The sequence below is a fragment of the Gasterosteus aculeatus genome, chromosome 11, assembly GCF_964276395.1.
Source record: "Gasterosteus aculeatus chromosome 11, fGasAcu3.hap1.1, whole genome shotgun sequence".
NCBI classification, from domain to species: Eukaryota; Metazoa; Chordata; class Actinopteri; order Perciformes; family Gasterosteidae; genus Gasterosteus; species Gasterosteus aculeatus.
Window position 1 is genome coordinate 6547553 of NC_135699.1, and position 21609 is coordinate 6569161.

Below are 21609 nucleotides of genomic sequence, written 5' to 3' on the forward strand. Positions count from 1 at the left end.
CATAAACTAGGATGAATTAAACTGTTAAACATGTTGAATAATGCCGATATGATGAGTTAGCGTCCATGCATCGTATTCTTTGCTGAATTGAGACCGGTGAAGACATGAGGAAATCCTATCCTGTAGCTCAGCTAACCCACTGAATAACAAATTAGATCCTGTGAAAAGTTTTGGATTGCTAATATAAAGCAAGGATGATTGCAATGCAGCGTGGAAAGCAAAGCTGTATAGATATACTTTTCCCCAATACCTGTGAGAACATCTGACATGTCGTGTGAACTGCTTTGGAAGGACTTCAGCCATTCAGACATACGCTTCATTGGAGTGACAGATTAAGCTTAATTGATCCGTCCTAGATCAGCGCTGACCCCGACCATTCCTCCCGAGCTCCGTCTCTGCGCAGTAGAGAAGGGATCAGATAACGGCCACAGATACTCATCATCCGGGTCTGGCTCAGTAGGAGAGGCAGCAGGTTGTGACAAAAAGCAAGTTTCAGTGGTTTTTGTTGAAACCACCTCCATCCTGCTGCTTTTACACATCACACAAATAACCCCTTCAAGCTGCTGCTAGCATTCAGCCATTTAGGTACTTTTTGGTCTTTTATGGTCGCTTTTTTATGGTATTTCAGACGACAATTATCCGTATCTCATCTTGAGGGAGAAGAAAAGGGAAGTGAAAGTTTCATTTAGCTAAACCTAATCGAATTGGCTCTACATGAATGCACACACACACACACACACACACACACACACACACACACACACACACACACACACACACACACACACACACCGCCGTGCTAGAGCGCGCACCTGATTAGTTTAGTTACTTAAGTGGAGGTTTATCACACATATCATTTGTCAAACTAACGATCTTTCATTTGTTTTGATGTTTTACCTGCTACCTACATGCTAACATGCTCAATATGGAAAAGTAAAAGAGTAGCTGGTATTCTTTTTCTTATAATATCCACCTGATGAAATGTGTCACCTCAGGTTCGTATCCAGCTGACGCTGATGTGAAGGTAAATGTTTTGCATGTAAAAAAGTTCCTATTTTGACATAAAAAATGAATGTGGTCAAACCTTTACTTAACAACTTGCAGCAGTTAATTTAGGTCACAAGAGCATTAATTATGAGACATTCGGCCACTTAAAGTACACATGTGGGACATCTAAAGTATGTTGCAACCTTAAGATGTCTTGTGTTTTATTAAGTCTTGCTTTATTAAGGAGACTATGCAGTTTAACATTTGCTGAAGAGTTATGAGATGTTAAATAATGGAGGAACAACTACCCAGTAGTATGAGTTATAGAGCAGGGGCTATGTGGAAGCTTGCACACATTAGCCACCTTACATTATTGATACCAAACCAAGTAAACTATTGCAAAATTGTATTTTTAAATGTATTTTTACTGGGTTCACCTGCTAAATTGTAGGAAGAATGTGACTCTGCTACTTTTAAAGGTCCAACTTTTCCAAACTACTTTTAATTACACAATTAATTGCACATAGGCGGCCGTTCACCTGATTAAAGTACAAAGCTGTAATTGTGTTTGTGTGAAGACAGCGGCCCGAGCTGCGAGAGCTTTGTGGGTTTGAACCAACTGATCCAAGATCAGCACAGCGAGGCAGCGGCAGGGACGGCACCGGGGGGCCTCGCCTGCCCAACACCATGTTCAGAGGAAATCATAACTTTAACTAGAACACAGCGTTAACACGCAGTGGGCCCCAAAAAAGAGATACAGAAACCATTTTCTCTTGGCTGTCTTTACGTCCTTTTGGCAAATTGAGGTCATAGGGAGGTAATAAACCGCACGGTGGGTGAGTCAGAACAAAAGGTGTTACATTTCTGGAGAATGTCACGCAAGGCCCCCGAGAACATTACATCAGGTTCCATCTTTGGACAAAAACATTTGAAAAAGATAAAACTGTCACACGTTAAGATAAATGATCAGCTATGACCTTGGCGGGCAACAGTCTTTTGCATAATTGTTTTTACTTTACGGAGCCGTAGAAAATGGCTTCTATTGACGCGCTCACTTTATTGAGTTTATCCATCAAAAATAAGAAAGTTATGCCGGGTTGAGTGCATTTTTTTTTATTTCTTATATCGTTTGTAAAAGCATTTGAAATTCCTGAGTTTCTTTTTTTTTTTTTTTCAAACCCATCTCGAACTCAAAAACCAAGCCTCACGTATTTCTTTTAACCTTTATTTCACAATCTTATGCCATTTATTGTGTTTTTGTCATAATACCACACACAAATGTCAACTGGCTAAAACAATATAAAACATAACTTCCACAATTTGTCATTATTTATATTATGTACATGCACTCATACGCGTCGAGGCAAAAAAAAACAACCTCTCAGGCCTTCGCTTTCTCTCGAGTGCGCTTTCATCCGTCGTCCTGCTGGTCGAGAGGCTCCATTCAGGATCCCTCAGCTGCTGTTTACCAGTCGGACTCAAAAGGTTGGAATATTTGGGATTTGGGATTCACGCAGGTTGGTTCTTGCTTTGCCAGCATCGCGGGTGAAAAACACGAGGCGACGGCTCGGATGACAAACCGGAGTTGAACGTGTATGAAGTTCAACACTGTGCCTGGCGAATAGTTTCACTCCCAGGCGGATTTGCAGAGAAGAAAAATCAGAAAAACTAATGTGATGTTAAGAATCGCTCCTCTGTTCTGAGGCGAGACCGAGCGCCGCTTCCTGCCAAAGTGTCGGCCAGAGTGTAGCTCACAACCGACACACCAGACGTTCATGTATTCTTTAGATGCTTTTCTAGGAACTGGGGTTGTGAGGGATGTGCGGCGCGGAACGAAACGAGGGATCAGAAGCACAACGGGAGGACGTTACTTCCATTGTGCATCTGACTGCTTCATCTCAGCTCGCGCCCCGAATCATGAACTATCTACAATACTTCTGAGTTCAATAGAAGGAAAAAAATAAACTGGAAGTTTAAGAATAAACAAACTCGCCTCTTCTGAAACAGCCAACTGAACTACACACAGCGTGGCTTTCTACACCTCTGTCGATATGATTACTGGGACTTACAGTATTAATGGAGGCATGAACGCGCTCATGACAAAGTCGCTCTATGGTCATCAGCTTGGCATTAAAAATGCAGAAATGATTTCTTAAAGGAGATCAAATTGGAATCTTTTTGAACTTCTGTTGTTTAAAAAAATAGAAAGGAAGAAAAGAGACACAGGCTCTCTTGTCACTTTTGTAATTGAATGATAATACTCAAAATGGGATTCTTATTGGAGTGGTCCGTCGGCTGCTGCCTGCCTCCTGCTTGTGACCTCCATCAGTTGAGGCTGCTCAGGCGGGGGTCGGATCCCCTCTCTATGTGGGGGCGAACTTCTTGGCCTGTGCTCTTACCCGCTTCTCATAATCCATCCTGTTCTGACTGAAACACAAAGGAGATGAAGACACTTAGAACCACCTGATGTAATTCTGAGGCCTATGTTCAGGTAGTATTTCTCCTTTCGTGTTGGGACTTGCATTTGGTCTCCAAAGGGCCGTGCCATGACTTTGATTAGTAATGGAATACTCCCATCAACAGCCATGACTTTGAAGGAAATTAAGACTTGAACCAGAATATTAGATCCGGATTTGGATTATATCAAATGTTATCTAACCCCATCATAAAGCATTTTCCTGTGAAATATTAACATGGCAAATGTAAAAAAAAAAGAAAAAGAAAAACCAAGCTTCCTTCCAGGCCTCATGTGTAGGCCTTTAGGTGGGTCGGGTCATCACAGCACTTACCAGTAAATTGTGTAAGCTTCTGCTTGTGCCGGGTCTTGAATGTTGGGCTCGTTCAGCAGCTCCTGGATTCCCAACAGGATCTGAAATCAGAGCAAAGGATCCTACAGTCAGACAGCAGTGACCCCCCCTGCATCCACAGTGTTCTTTACAGGTTTGTGTGCGTTTCAAGTAATTTATCAAAGATTATATGTATTAGATCTCATTCCCTGTATGTATATGAATGTAAAATGTTATGTCTCAGCTGCATTATCATTAGGTTTATAAATTAATTGTTTTATTTGTACTATGATACTGATACGAGTATGAGGGAGACGCTTGAGTGTTCAGACCTGTTTGATGGTGATGGCGGGCCTCCAGTCCTTGTCCTCCTCCAGGATGGACAGGCAGACGGTGCCGGATGGGTAAACATTTGGGTGGAATATTGGTGGCTCAAACTTGCCTGAGAAAAGAGTGAGAATTTCAGGGGGTTAAAACGAGATTGACACAAACACAAGATTTTCCATACTTTAGAAATTCATTCAGTTAAGCTGTCAATCAAAAGGTTCTGTATTTGATAGTCAGAGCATCAATATATCCGCAAACAACAGCTTGCTTTGCAAAAAGTGGAGAATAAAGTCGCTCTATTTCTAAAAATAGATGCAGTATATTTAAAAACACTGTCATCTTTTACCTACGAGTACCAACTACCGGCTAAACAAGATGAAGTGACTCGGTCGCCCAAACTCTGGATTTCCGCCCTTTCCTGTTATTTGCGGTTGAACAGACACCTGCCTGTAAATGACGCGGCGTGGAGCCGTGCAGTGTGGGGTGATACTCACATTTCGGTGGTGAGGAAGGGTAGTCGTCTTTGAACAGCATTCTGAGTTTATAGAGCCCTCCTTCCCACAAGGTCTAATGAGGAAATAACTGCTTCAGTAAATAGGAAAGGATGCAGGAATGACAAAACATTGAGAGACTTAAATGTGCCATTCTGGATATGACGACTTTTGCATTTTGGCTTTTGAAAACATCATGCATAGTTTGCTTTATTAACTTTTATTAATACAGCTTTATTAACTTGCTTTATTAGCTTTTTATTAACTTTTCTTTCTAACTTTGGCCCAGAATTATTAAGATTAGAAGATTTAGAAACCGTAACGTGACCTTCACGTGTTACAATGTGTTGCACATGCCTGTTATTTCAGTGGCCTATTTCTATGCTGATCTCTGCTGGCTCCATCACATCTGGTGACAAATAATCAACCCAGATGTTAAATACCCAGTTGTGAGGATTGTTGTCTAACATACAGAATGAATGAGTTGTGGTGGAAAGGGTTTACTGCTGGTCATTCTGCAGACAGGTGACAGCAGCTGCTCCACTTTCTGCAGCAAACTAACTCAAGTTAACTTACTCCTTTCTTCCCCGGAATCGCACACTCCCAGTTCATCAGATTCATGGTCCCATCGGGATTCTTTGTGGGCACAGCAACAAAACCCTGTGACATTTGCCGAGACACACAACACCAATGAGTGGTCACTAATCAATCATGTACTTTGTGTTGAATACGGGTCGGCACGTCGCTTACGAATGGGTGGTCTTTCCTCCAGGCTTTACGCTCCTGAGACAGTCTGCTAAGAGCGATGCCGGACATTGCTGCTCATCAACGCCTCCCTGTGGAAAAACAACCCCAAACACGGTCATTATTCCATTTAAATCCTACACATACTTGCACTGCAGCGTGTTCTTCGGGGAATGGCGCTACAGGTTTTTACCATTAACCAAAAACGTCGAGATGAATTCAACGTTGTGAAACGAGACACGCGACGTTAGATTCACACGGTGGATCCGGCCGATGTGCGCCGATTCCTTATAAGGGCAAAATGTACAAAAGCAACAGACGACGAATGGCCTCGCTTCGACCGGACTTACCTCTAGTTTTTATTCGGCTAACGTTGAATACCGACGACGACGCGGGTTTGAGAACGCTAGCTTGAGGCTAACGCTGCTGCTAAGCTAACGGCGGCCGAAAAGAAACACACCCTTCGACGTTCAAAAACGAAACTAGTGGGCCAGTTAGGGCGAATACGACCAACCCGAAAGAAACCTCAATTTCATGAACATCTCCCAAACAATCTTATCGACGTATATTGGTGTTGTTTTTCACAAATGAACCACAGACGTGTTAAAACAATGTGACTCGCAACACCGTTTCCACAGCTAGCCTATCGCGAGAAAGGACCCCAATTTGTTTATTTCGCAAGGACCTTCAGGCAGTTTCGGGGAATATCCGAGTGACACCCGCCTGAGACGGTCGGCCATCTTTGTTGGCATCCGATGCATTCTGGGAAGTTCGCGCCGTTAAAAGATTCCATCATTCTGAGTCGCGCCGCCAGATCCTAAACGAGTCACCTCTCACTGCTCATTTTTATTTTCGCGTATGATTTGCGTGCCTCATAACACTTCATTTAATAGATTTGATAAATTAAATAGAGGTTGACAGATGTCCCGAACACAGTAATATAAGAAAATACAGGCAGAGGCTGAAAAAAATCCAACTCATTTTGCCTTTGAGCTGAGTGTGACATTAAGGGTGAATAGCCAGGTATACGCTGGAGAAGCTTCTGACGGACCCCGAAAGGAAGGTCTGGTTCCTTTGGAGCAATTATAGACGCATATAAGAAGACATAGTCAAAACAATGCCAACCACCAGGTTTGTGGACTGCCTTTTTGAAGCCTGGAGCTGAGCATTTCGGCACCCAGTCAAACGGAAGTGATGCCATACAGGTATCTGGTAGCGGCAGCTCGTAGGCGCAGTGACCAGTCAATCACAAAATAGCTCAATTTTACTCTTGATGTGACCATAATTAACGGATCGGACATCGTGCTGTATTTAAACTAGCTATTGGGTACATAAACTCAAGGTGATTAATCAAGTTAGAAAAATATCATTTTCTCATTGACCTCCATACAATCAAACATTTTTTGCAACCAGAGGAGTCGGCCCCTGTTGCCCTGTTGAGAGAATGCAAGTTCAAGGCACTTCAGTATTTACTTCAATTTGCAGAACCAGAGGTTGCCACCTGTTCACAACTCGAGAATAATTGTTCTAAAAAGGTTGATCGTTCTCTTTTGCCCAGTGGTAATCCTCCTTTGTTCTCTTTTTTTCTTTTTACCCGGTGGCCCCTAGCAACAGCTGACATCATACACAATAGCTGATAATGCTTTACTTGCTATATGTACAGTTCAAAAGGGTGGCAGTGCCTTATTTCCTGTAATAAAAGATAATGATGCAGAGTGGAACAAGTATAGAACTTTTCCCGCACAGTTCTCCAAATACAACTCTTGCTCAGCCGCTTGTATTTGATTTTCTTAAATTAGGAAACATTTTCAGTGCCATATAAGTTAAATAATGTACACTGTACAGTTGCACATAATAGTTTACCACCATGGAGTGGAAAAAAAGGTGATCTATACTTAGTGGTTAAGATCAGGCATATTTCCAGACACCTAAAATCAAGCACAGTAACCGGTCTAAACTGGATTCGATTTTCTCTGCGTCAGCATCCCAATTAAAAAAACAAATGATTTTACGTGTTATGTTATGCAGCCTTTTTGTGGGTCTCATTGCTGGGTTCACTACACGTTTTATTTAAGTAAAAATTTAATGATTACAAATTTTCTGAAGGGAAAAAAATATTATTAAAAAAATACCAAGACAACAATTTCCACAGAAAAAAGCATCATATAATTCCATTAATTGTGAGGAAAACATGGTGTTCACTTTCTATTTTCTCCATATGCAGTTTTTTGCCCTTTGGTCTTCCATGGCCTTACAACAAAGCTAACATTTACTTTTCTGATTACTGAATAAACAAGTTAATCATTTCAAAAGGGGAAAAAAGATGACAATGTACCCATTTAAAGAATAACCAAGCAGCCTCAACATTTATTGAAAAGTTAGTAAAAAATTTCATCAATACATCGTCAAGGAAAATATAATTCACAGAACCCTACATCCCAGATCATTTGCATAAGTAGAGAAGATTTATTACAAGTTCACTCTGTGCGCAGCATTTTGCAGCATGAACTATCTCCTCCGTGTTAGTAGAAAAGTGCTCTATGAGACTGTTTCATAGTCGGGATCTATCCTTCTCGGCATCGAGAACACTGCTTTCCCTTGTGGATGTTCCATCCAACTCTATTCGCACTTATTTCCCTCCCCCTCTGAGATGATATGCTCCGGCGATGCCCTTTTAAACCATTCCGACCAGGATCCATCATAAACACACACCCCAGGGTGCCCGAGGAGGTGAGCTGCCAGAACCACATGACACGCTGTGACACCGGAGCCACAGGAAGCCCAGAGCGGTTGGCCCAGGTCCACCCCCGCCTCTCGGAACAGTTTTGACAGGGCCTCGGCTCTCAGCTCCTTGCCAGAGGCATCCAGGAAAGAAGTGAACGGCATGTTGATCGCACCAGGGATGTGTCCCGGCAGCGTGTCTGTGAGGGCGAGGCAGAGGAGTAACAAATCATGTGAGAATTGGGGGCAATAATACAGTATTTAAAAAAAAAAAAAAGGTATAAAATCGATGTAATTTGTTTTTTAAAACAAATGTTCTCGTACTATAAACTTGACATTATGTTGAATGTGTAATAGAATTACCCCTCATTTAAATGTGTGTAAAGTGTTCCAATAAAAATAGACAGCTCGGTGAATGTGGCACCGTCACTAGCCTGTCGGTAAGCGGGCTGCTTCACCGCACAAACTTGGCAAAATTCTGGATTGGTAGAACTGGCATGGCAACCTCATGCCCTGACCTTTGACCCCAAGATGTCTCTTTTCGATGCTTATGTACCGATTATTAATAATAATAATAATCTCTGCATTTTGGGACAAAAAACCTTCAGTTCTTTGTATGCATATGCTTTCAGATGATGGACACCACCTCTGCAGGTTCTCCCCCAGGAAAAGGGGCCTATCTGGGTCTCTGACAGTTAGAAGTCCAGCTCACCTTCTCTGGGCTCCGGCTCGGTTCCCCTGAACCTCCCTGCGGACCTGGCATCCACCACCTGGACTTTCCCGGTGCGGATGTTCTCCAACACGTCCTCGTAGCTCTTCACCCACGACGGGTTCAGCGTCGCCTCGAACTCCGCGCGCTCCGGCTCGGTGTCGTCACAAGTCACCGGGTGACCTCCGGCCAGCCAGCTCCTCATGCCGCCGTCCAGCACCGACACCGACCCGTGTCCGAACAGCCGGAACATCCACCAAACGCGGGGCGCAGAGAACGACCCGAGGTCGCTGGTGTCGTACACGACTACGTGCGTGCCGTTCCCGATGCCCAGGTCCCCGGCGTACCGGGAGAAGTGGCCGCACGTCGGCAGCATGTGATCCGCCGCGGAGCTCTTGTCGCGGCAGTCGTCGATGTCGAAGAAGGAGGCGCCCGGGATGTGCTTCTGCGCGAATTCCGCCCTCGGGTCCCGCTTCATTTTCGGCAGGTACCACGAAGAGTCCAGAACGCGAAGTTTGGGCCCGACGAGGTTGCTACGCAGAGCATCCGCCAGCCACTGGGCCGACACCAGGGCGCGGGTCTGCGCCGCCATGACGAGCTGCTAGGCGCGGGCGCGGTTGCGCGCGCTGGAGGGAGAGGTTCCGGGCGGCGCGCGGGAAGGGCAACGCGGAGAGCAAACCCGAGAGGCTACTGTTCAACTGTAGGGCCCAGTCCCAATAACCCCCGAACCCTGACCCCTCACCCCTGACTCCTTCAGTGACTCAACTGACGTCCCCGGTGAGAGTCTGCGAGGGCTTTAAATGGTGTAAATGTGAACTTTACTGCCACGTGTCACATCACCCAGACAACGTCAAAAAATACGATTTACGATTGAGGGGATTTATTTAATACTTTATACTCTGATCTCAACGTATTTCAGGGTCTTTTTTCCTAAAATGAGAGGTAATTCAAAATAGTGCTTTGTGTTATTTTTGTTTAAATTGCTTCAATGGCAAAGTTTATATTTCATCGATTAATAAATATCGCCTGGTTTTTCATCATCTTTAAACATTCACTGGTTATCCCGTTTTTAGCGTCACTGCAATGACTTATAAGGAGAGGACTTCTAACCCACCAGCAGGTTGTGGCAGGTACATAGTATATATCAGGCCATGGTAAAAAAAAAAATATTTTGTAGGAATTATGTCGAATATGCTGAAGAACAATCATTCGTGATCCTGTCAGTAATAGGTATCTAACATAAGTCTGACAGCAGCAGCACTCATTTCTTTTCATGTGTACCAACATACACGAAAGTTGCAACATTAAATCACACTGACGTCATATTAAGTTCAGACCTAAGCTGCCAAAAGACAGTCCTTTATCAAACAGCCTTGTTTCAAAAACAGTGATAGAATATGTGTTGAAGAGTCAAATCTAAATCATCTATCGACCACACAATTGTGGACACTTGTGAGGCGAGGACATATAAATTGTAAGGGGGGGGGACACCAGAGGGTCAACTATTTCCGCGCGTAACTCATGATTTAGCGATATTTGGATCTGATGCCAGATGTGTGGCTGTTTTCGTCTGTTGCTAGAGAACCAACCGTCAAATCATACGCAGGCATAGTCCCGTTGAAGTAGACTTTTAAAAAATGGTCCCTGCTCTTTTATGTAAATCATAATCTGTAACATTGTCCACCCGCCACTGAATATTAATATATTTTAACCTGAAACACATTCATGAGTCCTTTGTCAAGACTTCCCAATCATTTTTTGCGACTCGGGTTGCTTTTACAACCTGTAAACTGTTGAAAAATCCTGAAATATTCTATTTTATTGTAAGATTGAAATGAAATAACAAACATTCCAACCCACACCTGCTGTTTGTCTATTGAACTTAAAAAAAACAAAAATACAAACATCTAAATTCTAATGTACTTGTTGATTAGCTAGTGATGTGTCTAACATAGAGGGGGCCATCATAAATACAATTGTGAGGTATTAAGAACTATTAAGAAAGTTTCCCAGAAACGTGCTCCTTTTAGCATTGACAAAAAAGTGATTTGTTAAATATTTATTGATTTCATTACAGTTTTACCAACGCAACTCAAATACAGTTTCCATTAATTAACAAGGATAAAGGCTAAACAACTGCTTTCACAAAAAAGTTACATTTTTGAATTTGCACAACATGTATATTTGATCAAATACAATCCCTATTCACCATTAATCATGTCTCATGAATTTTATTTTGTGATATCGCTACTTTGATTGGCTAAGCTTTTTTTATACACAATATCACAGCCTACGGGCTATTCACCTGTTAAGGACTTTTGATCAAGGCATGTACTTGGCTCCTTTCATCCTTGGAATGATATGTAAATCTCTGATGTCATCATGCTGAAGCAGCCAACACAAGTAGCGCTCCGTCCCCATGCCCCATCCACTGGTCTGGAGTGGTTTCACTTGCCGCATGTCAGTGTACCATTTGTAGGACTTTTCTGGCACTGCATGGTGCCTGAGGGCATCTTTCACCATCTCAGGGTTAGAATGCCGTTCACCAAGACCCAGAGTCTCTCCCAGCCCGAGGAGAAGGTCAGCGGCTTTGGCTTTGCTGCGCCCAGTGCCCTCCATATAAGCTTGGTAGAAGGGAACACTTAGATGATCCATCTCAGTCAGCCAAACTGCACCACCATTTTTCTCAATCAAGACCCGCTCTCCTTTGCGTGTCAGCTTTCTGCCAAACTGCGGCTGACCATCTTGTACCCACTCTAAGCAGTCAGCAGAGGGCATCATGGGAATGGCCTGGTCCAAAGAGACTCTTGGGAGAGAAGTTTTTCCATCCAGCTTACTCAGCATGGCTTTCACATGTGTAAGAGTCCCGGCAGTGTTTAGGATCATATCAGAGTGTTTCTTTAACATGGACTTGGTTAGATGAGCCAAGTACCCCTCTGCTGTGGAAATGGCTTTGTCCATGTCTCCCAACAGTTCACACTCCACATGGTAGAACTGATTCAAGTGAGTTGCATCAGGATCCTCGCCTCTGAAGCTGGGAGATATGTAATACGTCCCCGGCAGGTTCTCCTGGAAGCGAAGGAAATATTCAAGTACAAATTGCATCGAGTCAGCCAGGTAGATGTCCTGGCCCAGCAGGTTAACCGAAACTGGTTCTGAGTCCGATCCCAAGCCCATTGGTGAGGAGATGGTGTCAGTGGTGAGAGGGGTCAGAGCATAGGAGTACTGGCAGGTAGAGTGGAAATATTCTACTGTGCTGTGGAAAAGAGTGTTTTGAATCTGGAACAGGTTGCGATACCACTGGCTCTTGATGGCAAGTGTGGAGTGAGACTGGGGGTCCTGCCATGAGTGAGAGGGCCTGCAGTGGGTGATTTTTGAGTGGATCTCTTTGAGGGTCTCAGGGTCAGCAGCTGGGCCATCCAGTGATGACACATATCCAGGGTAGCTGTGGAAGAACTCTGCTTGCAGATCAGCAGGTTTAGTGCCATCTCGTGAAGGTAACAGAGGGATTAGCTTGGCATGGGCATAATCGATCTCGAAGCCCTCAAAGATCAGTCCAACTCCTTGAGCTCTCAGCCCCCCTTCCAGTAGTCTGGCAACTTCATAAGTGGCCAAGATCAAATCTTTGTAGTCAGCATCCTCAAGTTTGAAGATGTCACTGGACAGATGTTTGCGCGGCACCACAACGGTTAATCCAGGTGTGTTTGGATATGGTGTCAGGAAGGCAACATGCTCACTGTCCTCCCACACCCTCCACTGTTGCTGCTCTCCACGTACAATTTGGCTGAACAGGTTATTGTTGGAATGGTCTCCGCGGATGTCAAAGCATGAAGGTGCATTTGGCGTTGGCAGTCCATTTCTAATCTTGGCTAGGACCTGGGTCAGTGCCTCATCATCCCAGCGTGGGCCACTTTTTGAGGTGCAGTAGCCAGGATTGTGAGTTTGGAATTCTTCTTCACTTGCAAGATGAGGCTGCCATTTTGAATCTAGGCCATGAAGAGGAAGCAGTCTGATTTGTGCAGGTTGATCAGGAGTTGGATTAAAAACCATGGCACAGCGCTGCACTTCCAATCTCTGACATAGCAGATTTGACACTGCTCTCGCTCCTTGTAGCATTGCCACAAAGTCCGGTGTAGGCAACTGGAAGATGCTACTGACCCCACTAAGACTTTTTCTGGTCAGAATGGTTGACCCAGGGATCCAGGGGTTGGGAGCCAGGTAGGCAACCAGATCATCTGTTTCCCAGATGACATGTGAGAAGTTCTTGAGAGGCCTGAAGACCTCTACACGTGATATGTCATCTATCATTGAGGCCACAAACATCACTCCGGAATTTGTCTCAATGACGGCATCACCTTTGGTGTCCAAGGCAATGATTCCTGCACAGGTTCCATCAAGATTGTTAGCCATCACTTCTTTACATGCTTGCCTAAGGCTACAGCCAGTGTGGTGGTAGAGACTTGCTATTTTCTGTGCAACTGTGTGCCTCAGAAATATATCTCCATCTCCAGAGCAGGCAATAGCCACATTGCCATCAGCATATATTCCCGCCCCTACTACTGCTGTATCCCCAACTCGTCCTTTCAGCTTTCCAACCAACCCACCTGTGGAAGATGCAGCGGCCAACCCACTCCAGCGATCCAAGGCCACAGCTCCAACTGTCTGAGGGTGGATGTTTTTTGAGGCCTTCTCCTCACTGAGCTTTGCAGTTAACTGCCTGTGACGTATATCAGTGTAGAAATACTCCGCCCCAACAGGCTTCTCCATCTCCAACCCTTGTAGAAACTCCTCAGCGCCATCTCCCACAAGGAGTGAATGTGAGCTTTTCTCCATGACACATCTTGCAGCCTTTATGGGGTTCTTCACACTTTGCACACAAGCAACTGATCCTGACCTCATTGCATTGCCATCAATAATGGTTGCTTCCATTTCAATTTTGCCATCTTTGTTGAATACGGAGCCTTTACCTGCATTGAACAAGAAGCAGTCTTCCAGAGCTTCTACTGACTTCTGAACGGCGTCTAGACTCCTTCCACCTTGTTGAAGCACTTGAGATCCAAGTGTTAACGCCGTCTGTAGCGCAAACTCAATAACCCCGATGATGTCGGTGTTCAGCATCATCTCCTCTCCCGCACCACCATGGATCACCAGAGTGAAGTTTGTGTTCCTGCCAGAAGTGGAGTCACTCCAGGTTTTGCCGTTGTCCTGGCTGTCTGGGACATGGTTTGTCTCCCCATTCTCAGTTGGACTCTGATTCAGTGGATGCTCTAGGGCTCCCATTTGCTGTGCAATGGCGTACCTAACAGCTAGAAGCATCACTAACTTCAGGTTCATCTTCAGGCTTTCTTGAAGCGCCTCTAATGCCAAAGCATACTTCCCTTTCCCATTGAGAACAATGCGAACCTTGTCTCTCTTCCCAAGGTAGGTCACAGCCAGCTGATCTTTGGCATAAACATTCCCTACTCCACATTCTACACCCTCCATCAGATCTGTACCTGTGAGGTACACAGATGGACATCCAAAGGGTTCCAAGTGCTTCTTCAGTGGGTTGTCAGATGGCAAGGATTGACGCAAGACCGCTACATGGGGACCAACTCCTTGACCACTTTTGGTGTTTTTGATGCGGCTCTTATGCTCCAACAAAGCAACCTGGAACAACTGTAGGAGTTCAGGCGTGTATTGGATTGTGTTATCTAGGCCAATGGAAGCATCCAAGGCCCCTACTAACTTGAGAGAATGCATGGTGATGGAGTATGTAGGGTCACAACGGCCATGTTTGTAGTGACGCATATGGGTTGGTGTGATAAGCAAATGCTTGGCAGAAGCTTCACCAAGAGTCTTCCTCAGGGAAAGCTGCAAAGAGAAGTTTATCCAAGCATCGTAGAGCCCTCTCTGCCCTCTCAGAGTAGAAAAGACATCAGGATAGGCGTACATATCAAAAGTGAGGACTGTATGTGTTTCTTTTAAGTTGGGAGTCATCTTGGGTGTATTAACTCCTGGTAAAGGGAATGACAGGGAAGCTGGACAAACAGAATTGGCTTTTTTGATGTTGACAGACTTATTTCCAAGTATGTCAGTACCAACTACATTTAAGTCTGCAGTTTCAGACAGATTGTACAATTTCTCAGTTATGAATCCTGCTAGCAGCCCATCCACGACGCTGTGCTCAAACACAAGTCCAGCCACGCCGTCCTTGAACATCACCAGGTTCAGCATCTGATTAAAGGAAAATATGAAAAAGATTTCATCAGAACCATTTTTCTTGAGATTTTAGACACACAGAATTTAAATAAATTCTGCTTAAAAATGTTCAATCATTCTTTGAATCCGAATGGGCAGGCGTGACTAATCTGATTTCTCAATGTTTTGCTCTATGGTCCTTATCAGTCTACATTAAATTAAGCTTAGGCGAAAATTCAGTCAGGAAGACTGGACAGGCTGTGCCGTTCCCCGGTGGCCTCCTCTCTCTCTGGGGGTGCACGGCCAGCTGACTGTGGGCGGGGTTGGGTAGTGCCAGCCAACCAGATGTGTGTGCCGTTACCCTAAACCAATTGCATTGGTGCATGCAAATGATAAAAACTGTTCTCCTCTCTTTTGCTGTCAGTTATCATTTCAGCATGCACCAAAGGCGACCCGCCACCACCCCTGACACCTCCAGTCTACAGCAGAACCTGGCATATCAGGAGATTGGAGCAACTTATTCTCTGCCACCACTAAAAGTGTCTGGACTCCCAAAGGGTGTGATATGCCTTATCTCGGCTCGGCATCCCGGCCCCTGGTCTTTCCTGCAGCAGGATGGAGTCCAAGCCCCAAACAAGATTGCAATATAAATATTTATGCCTATTATAATAAAGCATTGTTCAAATTTCAACAAGTCTCTCCGGATTGAAATCATAACATTCCTTCTGAGATTTACAGTACAATGTATTGTTGTCGGTTTTGTATTTTTATACCACTCATACATTGCTGTCCAATATTAGTGACATTCAATTGTTTCACCTAATTGTGTAGTCTGGCTAACAGCACCAAAATGAGAGATCTAAATGCAACATTAAGCTAATGAACCCAGTTAGCCAGCATGATGCATCCAAATACCTTGTCATAGTATCTCAGACATGGACCGTCTCTTCCTCTTCCCCCCTCTCTCACTGCATTCAGGATGTCAGCCAGATCAGACGGTGCATCACAGTCTTCCAGACCGAGCGTCAGCACGGCACTCTCCATCAGCCCAAGTGATGCCGCCACATCCCCTCCTTGCTCCAGGATCTCTTCCCTGGTTGCAGCCCAGACATTTCGCTCCAGAGCCGAGAGGCTGCAAATGGCAGAGGGATCTTTCTGTTTTCCTGCACTGGGTTGGTCCATCACCTGAACCAGCTGGTTGTAGATGTCAATGAACTGACGAGCAGAAACCGGCCCACCAGTGCTGGGACGCTCCAGTATGTCCACAGGGAACACTCCTCCAACACAGGTGATGATGGCATGGAGGCTGTCTGGGTAGACCTAAAGATAACAAAGCTTCAGATTAGAAAGATTGGAGACCAGACATTTATAATGAATATCTTATTTTGTATTAATCTTACCCGTTATCTCACAAGTAATCTCAATTAATCTCACCTTGATTTCATCGTGAATCCTTCCAGGAATCCGGGTGGCGGCGAATACCTCAGACTGCTGTGTGCGCTCCATGGGCACGTTTCCCTGCAGTAGCAGGGGCTCACTGTACAGCTTTGCCGCTGCCCAAAGTAGAGCGGCTGCCCTCCCCACTTGGGTACATTTGTTTTCTTTTGACGGAGGAAGAACAACAGGGAGGGCAGTGGAGGTTGGCAGGGGCTCAGTGCAAGACAGCAGACTTCTCTTGAACTGATCAGTCACCCAATTCTCTTGGCCTGAAGCCACAGCAGACAACTTGTCCTGGGCCTCTTCAAGCAGATCCCTCTGCTGCTCCAACGTACTTTTGAACTCTGGGTAAAGGTCAGGACCTAAAGTGAGCTGCAGGACACGGCTCACTTCTTGCAAGGTGACATCCAAGTCTGGGAGAGGGTAGTTGAGAAGGGTCATCCTGTTGACGTGGAGGAGACTTGAGTGGAAGAAAAGAAAACAAATTCACTGTTATTACCTGGGTTTGTATTGAAAGTGCTCATTGATAGAATTGAAAATATAAAGTTGAAAGGATTCACTCCGTGCAGCATGTAAAATGTTAAATATAACGGAAATGACATTGCAGCGTGTAGGTGGGGCAAGTCTTGAGTGAATTGGTTAATGGAGACGACTTTGTGACTTTTGAGTTGATATTTTGGCGTGCTTTTAGCCGTTGGAGCGCTGGCAGTGTTAGAATTTGCTATGAATATTCAATTGAATTTATTTTATTTTCTCTAGCCCAAAATCTATAGCTCTATGTATTTTTATTTTATTTCGAGATCTCATTTTCAAGGGCGACCTGGCCAAGAAGGCAGCAGCATGTATAAAAATTTGCCTCATAGGGCTTTACAGTCTATACACATACAACATCCTCTGTCCTGAAACCTTCACATTGGCACAGCAAAAAATTCCCCCAAAAAGGAAGAACCCCTCAATGGGGATAAAAAAGGGGAGAAACCTGGATGGACAGACTGCGATGGATGTCATGTGTTGAACAGCTTAAAAGATGAACGTTACGTTCACCTTTTATGATAAATGATTCAAATATAAATATGATGGTCTTGAACCCTAATCCCCACTAGTTTCTGTGGATGGTGGTTGTCACTACACTGGTCCTGCCATACACCTGTCTTAATACTCTCAATATTTGAATCAGTTCTGTCATAGGAATTTTATCCTCTCTCTCCAGTTTATAGACTTTAGGTCATGTTTAATTGGGATCTTTCAACAAGATCTATGATCTTAAGAAGGGAGGAACAGTAATTACATTACATTACATGTCATTTAGCTGACGCTTTTATCCAAAGCGACTTAAGTGCATTCAACCATAGGGTACAAACTCAGAAGAACAAGAAACAAGAAAGTGAGGACCTTTTTTTAGAGCTGTCAACATAAACACATTAATCTATGGGCCAAGATTAATTCAAACAATATTAGTTAACATACTTTTAGTAATAGTTTTGAAATACATTTTAGTCAAATTTTAAATTTAAATTTAATTTTGAGATTTGCAAGAAATATTTTAATTGCTGCGTTTTTTTAAGGGAATATTCAACAAGCTCCTTTTTTTTAAGTAATTAAAGTAATTGCATAAATAGTCATGTGATTAATTTCGATTCCAACTTGTATTTGTTGCCCAGCACTAGTATATACTATTTATATAAATAGTATTTATACCATATATATATATATATATATATATATATATATATATATATATATATATATATATATATATATATATATATATACATATTATCAATTATCAACCACTCAAGTGAAGTCCTTTCATTTCCCCATTTGTTCTCAGACTCTTCAACAGTGACGCACAATCACACCCACACATGCATGTGCACACACTCAAGTAAAGCATTTGACCTTTCATTACCCATTGATCCTGCAATGTCTCTTTTTTGCCCTCAGGCTTCTTCTCATCGTAGAGCAATCTCTACTTTCAGCATTACACACACACATCCCTGAACACGCACTCACGCACGCACACACACACGCACGCACACGCACACACGCACACACACACACACGCACACACGCACATACCAACTCAAGTAAATATTTGAGCATTTATGCCTTTTCATTTCTTGGAACTCAGATTTGCTGTGTTGGCTTTCTTGCCTTCAAACAACAGCAACATATTATTTAGCAGAATATGATAAATGTATCGTGATGTATGGTTAAAATGTCAAATGTCAACTAGTTGGTCTTCACTGTTACAGTAACAATTACAGCAACCTACAAACTGATTTTAGAAATAAATAGGCTTACTCAAAAACTAAATAAAACCAATAACAGCGGGCCATTCCCACAGGCTAGGTCTGAACCTGCAGGTGCAAACAAGGTGCCTCACACATTTTCTTCTTCCAACAGTGGCAACATTTCAATCAGTATTACCATGAAACAATCCAGTTATGAGGCCACCGAAAAATGATTACAATTATAAAATGCAAGCGTACAAAATTACAGACAAACGAAAGCAACAAAAAAAACCCAGACTTACATTTTTCTTTTTTTGTCACCGTGCAGCTACGTGTGACGTCTCGACACAACTGACTTCTTTTATATACAGATCACAGATCCCTCCTCTCTCACACCCACAGACAACAACACACGCACACACATATCAATGAAGAAAAGTAACACACATCCCTCCTTACACCCACACACGCACACACACGCACACACATATCAATGAAGAAAAGTAACACAGATCCCTCCTTACACCCACACACGCACACACACGCACACACATATCAATGAAGAAAAGTAACACACATCCCTCCTTACACCCACACACACACACGCACCCTGCCACACACACACACATCAGTGACAAAATGTCAAATTACAGTTTTTCTCAATTGTTTACACACAAATTCTGGTACTTGAGACACAATGACCACAACATGTAACTTATTCACCAACCCTGAACCAACTCTGCTAAACTACAAGCACAATTCCTGCTTTACACTCAAATTGCAGTTCTAAAACACACTTTTTTCAAAACACTACACACAATTCTCTGCTTTTGGCACAATTTTCATGCAGAAAATATCTTGTTTTCACAAAGAACACACTGCCATTCAAATATGCACACGGACTCATCACAAGGGCAAACACCCGTCACACAGTTTTACAATTAGCAATAAAAGGGCAACAGGTGAGCTCTTCAATGGAGCAATGGATGCCAACATTGGAAACAGAGGCAGAGCCAGAGGAGTGAGAGTAAGAGGAGGAGGACGAGGAGGAGGACGAGGAGGACGAGGACCGTAATCTCTGATGAGATCCGAGCCACTTTGGTTGATCATGTGGTCAACCATGGTCTAACAATGAGGGAGGCTGGGCAAAGAGCACAGCCAAATCTGAGCAGGTACACTGTAGCATCCATCATCCGGACTTTCCGAAATGAGAATAGGTAAGAAATCTACTCTCACTAGAAAATTGCAGTACTGCATATCAATACAGTACTCAATGAGTACAGTAGTACAGTATTGCCTGTGGACTGTTCTGTAGGACTGTAAAAATACTGTAAAGTATGTTTGAAGTATTTAGGAAATGTATACCTACTTTGTAGGTATATTTACTATTTGTTTGGCAGAACTGAAAGATTACCAACACAAGGTGGTCGGGAACGTGTTCTGTCTCCTGAACAGGAAACTGAAATCATAAACATGGTCCTAGAAAACAATGGCATAACATTACAGCAAATACAAAGAAAAATAATAGAAAACAACGACATATTTCAAAATATTGATAGGGTAAGCTTATCAACACTGGACCGTGTCTGGCGCAGAAATCATCTCAGGATGAAGCAGGTCTACAGGGTGCCATTTGAACGCAATTCAGAAAGAGTCAAAGAATTGCGATACAACTATGTGCAAGTGAGTCCCACAATTGATGCATACTCTCAACATGCAGCATAGTTGTTGTTTTTTTACTGTAACTGTGTACAGTAAATTCTTCTGTTGTTTTGTATGTAGTGTATGTGCAACTTTGTGTTGGTTGGGAATGGGATGTACACTGTGTACATTGTTTTTGTGGGAAAAATAAAATATATTTGTTATCGTGTATTTGTGTGTTCTGAATATAAAAACAATATTGTCAAATATTTTACAACACACGTATGTATGTACTGTCTGTAGGAAGTGTAACACTGAACAAAAAAAAGGCCTAAGTCATTAGGATGAATGGAGAAGTGTTTTCCTTTCATCATAGTGTTTTACATTGAGCACATCAGTGTTCAACTGGTTCTTATAAACGTCTATTCATACGATGGTTTGTGTTTGTCATTTGAAAAATTTTGAGAAGAAATAACATTGTTTTGAATGTAAAGTTTCATTTTGCGGGGAAGTGAGGGGTTTTGCCCATTGTGTGTGTGTTTTTGGATTTGGGTGTAGAGTTCTGAGAATATGAGGCATTCTTTCAGAAAATGTGTGTAAACAATCAAGAAAAACTGTAAAACAAAAGAACTTTACTTTATCTTACAGTTATTTTCAATTGCTAACAAGCATTATTAGCAATATCGGAAACCAAACTTTCAAAGCTCTTCACACAGTCGGCATTACCAAGGTTCATTTTGGCCAGACTATTTTACTGTAATATGTATCATCCAACTCAATATGTTACTCAATATGTCATTTATTCTCTTACTCAATATGGAATTCATTCTTTTACTCAACATGTAATTTTGACCTTTTTAGCTTACTTATAATGATCCTTTGAAAAAGGAAGTCAACTTCCTCTCTTCGTTAGCTTCCCCTTGCCTTGTTTCTATTTGAGTAATGGGTTTTTGTGTTGAGTAGGTTTCCCTGCTTCTTGTGCCATAAGTTCAATTCACTTCCTGCCATGTGATTGTCTTCCCCGCCCTTGGTTGAAGCACCCTGTGTTTAATCAACTGCAATTCTGTATTCAAACCACGTGTGTCCCTTGATCAGAATGTCCTCGGCTGGATTCGAATTGTCAAAAAACATGAGCTCCTAACATCTAACCATTATTCCTTCACCTCCGTGGAAAACATCCCGGGGTCAAGGAAGATGGTTAGGAGAATTTATGAGGAGTTAGGAAAAGAACAATAAAAAAAAAGAAAGAAAGAGGTTTTCTAATCTAATTTTTAGGAACCCTCTCTGTAAATCAGCAGCAGATGCTCAAATCAATCAATCAAACTTTCATTTCAGACTCAAGGTCCAGATAG

General features: G+C 43.1%; 3 protein-coding genes and 1 long non-coding RNA gene across 4 annotated transcripts; 1 reads left to right on the plus strand and 3 right to left on the minus strand.

Moving 5' to 3' along the window:
* Window positions 1-2198: 2198 nt before the first annotated feature.
* LOC120828229 (SUMO-conjugating enzyme UBC9) lies at window positions 2199-6034 on the minus strand. The gene is made up of 7 exons (XM_040191677.2): window positions 5686-6034; window positions 5342-5427; window positions 5168-5251; window positions 4595-4667; window positions 4106-4215; window positions 3777-3856; window positions 2199-3414 (listed from the first exon to the last, which is right to left on the minus strand). The coding sequence occupies exons 2-7, from the start codon at window positions 5405-5407 to the stop codon at window positions 3351-3353; spliced, it is 477 nt and encodes a 158-aa protein (XP_040047611.1). The 5' UTR covers window positions 5408-5427; window positions 5686-6034; the 3' UTR covers window positions 2199-3350.
* LOC144384625 (uncharacterized) lies at window positions 5364-9368 on the plus strand. The gene is made up of 2 exons (XR_013451443.1): window positions 5364-5452; window positions 8689-9368. It is a non-coding gene; the product is annotated as an uncharacterized LOC144384625 (long non-coding RNA).
* Window positions 7674-9393, minus strand: mpst (mercaptopyruvate sulfurtransferase). The gene is made up of 2 exons (XM_040191670.2): window positions 8769-9393; window positions 7674-8256 (listed from the first exon to the last, which is right to left on the minus strand). Exons 1-2 carry the CDS (start codon window positions 9355-9357, stop codon window positions 7955-7957), a joined length of 891 nt encoding a protein of 296 aa, XP_040047604.2. The 5' UTR covers window positions 9358-9393; the 3' UTR covers window positions 7674-7954.
* A 1416-nt stretch (window positions 9394-10809) lies between these two features.
* Window positions 10810-19054, minus strand: LOC120828192 (uncharacterized). The gene is made up of 4 exons (XM_078084696.1): window positions 18919-19054; window positions 16380-16842; window positions 15861-16265; window positions 10810-14981 (listed from the first exon to the last, which is right to left on the minus strand). The coding sequence occupies exons 2-4, from the start codon at window positions 16821-16823 to the stop codon at window positions 11088-11090; spliced, it is 4743 nt and encodes a 1580-aa protein (XP_077940822.1). The 5' UTR covers window positions 16824-16842; window positions 18919-19054; the 3' UTR covers window positions 10810-11087.
* Between the last annotated feature and the right edge of the window lie 2555 nt (window positions 19055-21609).